At 41.2% G+C, this 6000-nt stretch overlaps 1 protein-coding gene across 1 annotated transcript in view; it reads left to right on the top strand.

Annotated features, from left to right (window-relative positions):
* Positions 1-4273, top strand: part of cdh11 (cadherin 11, type 2, OB-cadherin (osteoblast)) — an 86172-nt gene extending 81899 nt beyond the window's left edge. Inside the window, exons 15-16 of the mRNA XM_063875367.1 lie at positions 1040-1191; positions 1810-4273. Coding sequence (XP_063731437.1) covers positions 1040-1191; positions 1810-2172 — 515 coding nt within the window. The 3' untranslated portion in view covers positions 2173-4273. The remainder of the gene's footprint in view (positions 1-1039; positions 1192-1809) is intronic.
* Positions 4274-6000: the final 1727 nt, after the last annotated feature.

Consider the following 6000-nt stretch of genomic DNA (forward strand, 5'->3'; position numbering starts at 1 on the left):
TGTTGGGAGGGGAAGCTATTTCTGAAGGATGGTCTGAAGAATTGAGACCAGAGTTTCCCTTTCCACCGATGTAGCACCAAACTGTGACGTGATCGGTCCGTAATTTGTCCTTCAACAACTTATGTGGTTCCTTAAATTTGTCTGCCGATTTTGGTGATTTTTTGGGGGGTTTTTGTCCCTTTCGACTCAAATTCCTCAATCTTATTATCTCTCCAGTAAGAAGCAGCTTTGGTGTTTGTGTTTTCTCATTCCACAATTTATTATTTGTGCCAGAAACTGTGCTGAGTAACTTTATCAACATGCCTACTAGATGGCTGCCAATCCGCTGAAGAATTGGCACTCTACTCTCACGCATTTGGGTCGAACATCACCAAAGAGTTGTATTACAAAGCTGGTGGTGCAAAGTCCATTTTACGTCCAGTCAACGATTTGGACACTTGCTTTCTTGTATACAGCTTCAGGGAGTAATGTCTAGATGTCAAAATCTGTCACATACATGTCCAAAACACACCTAAAATGTACAATATAAACTGGTGAAACGTGGGAATCAGAACCAGGCTGTTAATATTGCACTGCATAAGATAACCTTGAGCCCCTTGTGTATCGGCTGTTTCAAGACCACTTCTCTATTTGCATAATCATATTTTCTAGGACATAACAGAGTGACAGTGGGCCTGAATTGCTCTCCAAAATATTCAAATGTTGTCTGAAGCCTTGGTTTTCTTCGTTTAGTTTCCCACATTGAATATTATCTGTTATGTACTCGCCCATTGTGTCCTCACAGGTGGCGATTACGCTGCATTCTGCCCATAGTACTACAAAACTGAGAATCCTTTCAAAGTCTGGCGTGAGAATAATTGATGTGTACCGCACAATACAGTGATGTATTAATTAAACTGTCCAAGGTCTAATTACACCATCTCCCACAGTGCATACTAATTATCCAATGCTGGCTTTTCTCCTTTTTTCCTCAGAGGATTGTTATGTAATCCTTAAATGCAGGACGAGTTTTGATTCTTGTTGTGTTTCTCTTTGGCAGCAATAGTTGTGCTGTTTGTTGCGCTGAGGCGTCAGAAGAAGGAGCCATTGATAGTGTTTGAAGAGGAGGACATCAGGGAGAACATCATCACATACGATGACGAGGGAGGCGGGGAGGAGGACACGGAGGCTTTCGACATTGCTACACTGCAGGTATGACAATCTAACAGTACCTCGTTTTCAGCTTCAGCATTTGTCGATATGTGAACACTTTGTACCTCATTAGCCAGCAAATGAGCACCATTTCTCTTCAGCCTCTTTCTCATTAACTCACTTAAGGTTGATTAAAGGAGGAAATTATATTTGGCTCACCATTTGACTCTCAAAGTCTAAAAAAAAATCAACTTCTATCATCTCCTCCGCCTCGGGTCTTTTGGGGCGAGTACACAAATGATCCTCCTGTCTTTGACAAGTGTTTATAACGTCAAATCTGCTCAAAGATTCAAGGTCAACCATTATACCATGACATATTAACATCCTTTCCGACCTAAACCAACAGCAAATTCTGATCAAAGATGAAGGGTCTCAGGATTCAAATAGTTGCACCAGATCACTCTTAAGCATCAGTTAATCCTTAAGTTATATACAAAGTTTAACCCAAACTCAAATGTCCATTAAAGGGTCTTGTTGTATTTTAAATCAACCTTCAACGTAACATTTAACTCACCGTTTCCTTGTTTCAAACAGTTGTACAGTGATGAACGAGAAATATGACACTTGCTTTGACAAAGTACTGTACAGCTTTACCTGACTCTCTTTGTACTCGTCCAGAACCCAGACGGTGCCAATGGTTTCCTGCCAAGAAAGGACATTAAACCGGAGCTCCAGTTCCCCCTCAGGCCCGGCGCCGGCCACACTGGGGCCAACAGCGTCGACGTTGATGACTTCATCAAGACCCGGATTGCGGAGGCCGACTGCGACCCGACCGCCCCTCCTTACGACTCCATTCAGATCTACGGATACGAAGGCAGAGGGTCTCTGGCGGGGTCGCTGAGTTCCCTCGAGTCTGTCACGACCGAGTCTGACTTGGATTATGACTATCTGCAGAGTTGGGGGCCGAGGTTTAAGAAGCTGGCGGATTTGTACGGGACCAAAGACTGCTTCGTCAACGATGAGGATGAAGAGGACTCTTAACAGTGGTCTTACTGAGTGGACGCCCCCCCGACTTCTGATTTATTGATTCCATGAGGATTTGTTAGCTGAGGGTTAACATTCCCCAGCACCCGATTGTTACCAACTCCAACCTGATCAGTACATGCCAATGTGTCAATGGACGTTCCTTTCCATGGTCCTCCAAGACGATTTGTTAATGAACACGTAAAGAACGCTTGGACTACGCCACCACTTTTTCCCACATGTCTCCAGTGTGTCTCTTTCCCTTTCTACAGACTCGAGCATCGCAGGGCTGGGAGATTTGTAATGTCACCAGTTTGAAAGTAAAATGTTGGGGAAGAAATGTTGCTGTGAGATCAAAAAGACCTGCTTTTAGCGAACCGTTTAGTTTCTTAGAGGTTCCACACTTTTCTGGACTGGATTGACGTAGGTCCTCGATGGATCCCCGGAGAGATTTTACCTTGACTTGGGGTATATTTCGAGGAAGGTAGCTCATTAAAAGAAAAAGTTAGTATGGGATCCAGCAATTGCCTGATGTTACGGAAGAGAAATAAAAAGGAAGTGTTTGTGTGTCGGTGGGGGTGATATCAAATGCTTTTTCAAATGTGTTGTTGTGTGTGCAGAGTCAGCAGGTACTGTGGTTTAGATAGCGTGACAGACTCTGGGTTGTTGATACTCTGAAGGCGCTCGCAGCATCTTCACAGTATGGTGGCCTTATAATAAATAAACAACAACTCCAGGGGTAAACACAACAAGAGAAACAATAGAGACCGCTAGCTTAAGTAGCGACACGCAGACAAAGGAACTCACGAGGACTGTCTGAGTGTCTGTGAACACGCTACCAATCCCTTTCTCTTTTTTTTTTACACTCCCAAAAAGACTCAACATGGATTCGATTTGTGGATAGTTTTTCATTCTTCACTGCAGAGAAGACGTGAAAAGAAAAAAGCTGCCCTTCTCCACGCCCCCCTTTGTGCCCCCCCCCCCCATCCCTCCCATCAACAATCACTTCCAAACACCGAGTCCACCAATGAATGATCACTTCCTCATTCAGAGTCCACCAATGATGATCAATCAGTAAAAACCTGTGAGCTCTAAAAATCGCCTTAAAGTTAACGGACACTCTTGCAACGCAGTGCATTGTCTTTTCGTTCTCCTTTTTGTTTTTCGTTTTGAAAAGTATATCCAGAAAGCAAACTATTCTCCATGTTAGGTGTGTACAGAGCGGTGTGCAGACATGTGATGTATCACTCTGAGGATCCAACGTGCGCCTCGTGCACTCTTGAAACAGGATGTGGGGGTTTCTGCCGGCACGGTACATGTAGACCGGGAAAATATGCCGTTGTGTTTTTTCCTCCAACACCAGCCATGTTGGCGGCAACAGCTGTTGTATCAACACGTGTTGCTGGTCAGACGTAAAAAATGTGCAGCCTGGAAAAAGCCCAAGGTGTGTTTCCGGAGCCATGTATACAGAGAGGCTGAAACCAGAACATCCTTTTTAACCGTGCAGGATCAATCTCTTTTTAATGTTATTATATTATGATTATTATTGTTGTTTTTATGATTATTATTGTTGTTATTATCATCATTATTATGACAATAACTGTTCTTTCTTTGGCTGCAGCTGCACGGGAACAAGCTCATGTTTAACTCTTTTGCTACGTTTTTTATGGTTGTTGAAAAATGAGACTACATTCATTCTTGGACAGCGATAAGAAATATAAAACCAAAAGTTAAATATCAACTTCACCTGTGAGCAAACGACCTCTCTCATCTCTTTCGTCTCTTTATTTTGTTCCATTATTTGGCGTTTCTTCGCTCTTCCTCCCCGTTCAAGAGGAAAACTAGCAATCTGTGTTTGTTGCAGTGAGAGAACGCCTCCTTTTTATTCTCTGTCAAGTTTTATGGTAACGATTTGTACAATTTTAAAAGTTCTTATTTTAGTATACATGCAGAATATTCCAGTATTACAACAAAAAACATGTTAAGAAGATAAGATTTTAAAAAATGTTACAGCATCACACTTATATTTTCAGAACATTGTAATGTTGCTTTACTATGTGCTTCAATCTCCGAAGCGAAAAAAAAACTTTGAAATAAATGCTCTTTTTATAAAATGATATTCAGTTGTGTGTGGGAGTAAACCTTGTGTGAGCTTTATTTTCCCGCTTACAAATATATTGCAAAGAGATATAGTAAAAGATGCCTTTGTGGGGAAATACAAGGAAGGCCGTACCGTGAAACTATTCAGTGCAGCCTCTCCCCCGTTGACCCAGATTCAATTAATGTGGGATATCTATGAGATTTACGTTGAAGAAAATAGCAAAAACAGGCTACTGTGACTTTATGAAAACATTGCCATTTATATGTTTGAGGATGAAATTAAATCCTGGACAAATCATAATCTGGAAATGGACAGCAGCGACCGTTAACCTACATGCAACGGCCAAACTCTTACATGCAACACTTTTTAAAATGAACAGAACACGTTGGTAACTTTAGAACATCGCCTCATTATGATGCTTTACTTGATCTGTGTTTTGAGCTAAATGCTAACTTGCTAAAGTTACGCAGCTTATTTCTTGACCCTGTTTATACGCAACTTGATCGAACGTGAAGCTGAGTTGAACACACACTTCCTACATGTTTCAGTGCATAAAACCATGTGTATTTTTACTATCTGGGTGCAAGAGATGGCAGGTTAAATAATTCATGAAGTACGAATGTCTGTAGTTACTTTAACACGTCTTCTACAGAAAAACCTTGGAAATGATTAACAGTTTACATCGTAAAGAAATGCCATGTGCTAATGCATGCACACACAGTATACAAAGAGAGGCACACACACACACACACACACACACACACAGTAGGGGAGCAGCACTGAGAAGGTCAGGCTGCACTTTAGATGCTCAACAATCAGAAAGAGAGACAGAGTTAGGCCGGAACCACTCAGTGTGAGCAGAGAGAGAAGTGGGCAAAACTACACTTTAAAGCATGGTGCAGGGATATAACTCATAGTGTATTATTTTAAAGAAGGGAGGACATGAATATGGAGCATTTCTGACGCTGACTGAGTTACATTATTGTGGGAGTTATGAGCAGATCCTCTTGGAAATCAGCATTAGGGGTTGCAACTACAACTACAAGCATTATCCATTCATCGGATTACTTCCTCTATTCATAGTTTCGTAAAATGTCCAACAATAGCAAAACAGGCTCAGCATAATTTGCCAAAGATTGGATAAAGTTTGATCATCCAAAACCCAAAGAAAGTCAATTAAAGGCTAAATATTCAGGGGAAATGATTAGATAATTAGTAATTCAGCCTCAATGACTGGTATTGTAGGGATGTGAGTGTAGGAGAGGAATATGGTATTATTCAGGCTACAATGGGGATATTTGAATAATCTTTTGTGAATGTAAGACTCAAAATCTACAGTGAAATGACCCTTAAGAACTGAGACCAGACAGGAAGACGGGAGGAAGCAGGATTTATTTAAAGCTGCATAGACTGTGAAGTCAAATTCATTTCCCCCCAAAAGAAGTTAGAAATGACTTGTTAATACGGGGTAATCTATAGGATGTAATAGCTTCTGTAGTGTCTGAATGAGTGTGAGTGTGTTAGTTTACCCAAACACAGCATAGAATTGCAGCATAGCATAGAAAGAAATCCAGAAGGAATGAATACATTTCAGATGTTCCAAGTGCAGATTAAAAGGATGTATGTTTTCCCACAGCTGACCAAAGAACAACAAGAAACTAACAAAGGACTGGAAAGAGAAGACAGTATACATAATACTGCACAACAATTAGCATAATATGTGAGAGGACGAAAGTTCAAGAGGG

This window comes from Eleginops maclovinus, chromosome 22, assembly GCF_036324505.1.
Source record: "Eleginops maclovinus isolate JMC-PN-2008 ecotype Puerto Natales chromosome 22, JC_Emac_rtc_rv5, whole genome shotgun sequence".
Classification (NCBI taxonomy): Eukaryota; Metazoa; Chordata; class Actinopteri; order Perciformes; family Eleginopidae; genus Eleginops; species Eleginops maclovinus.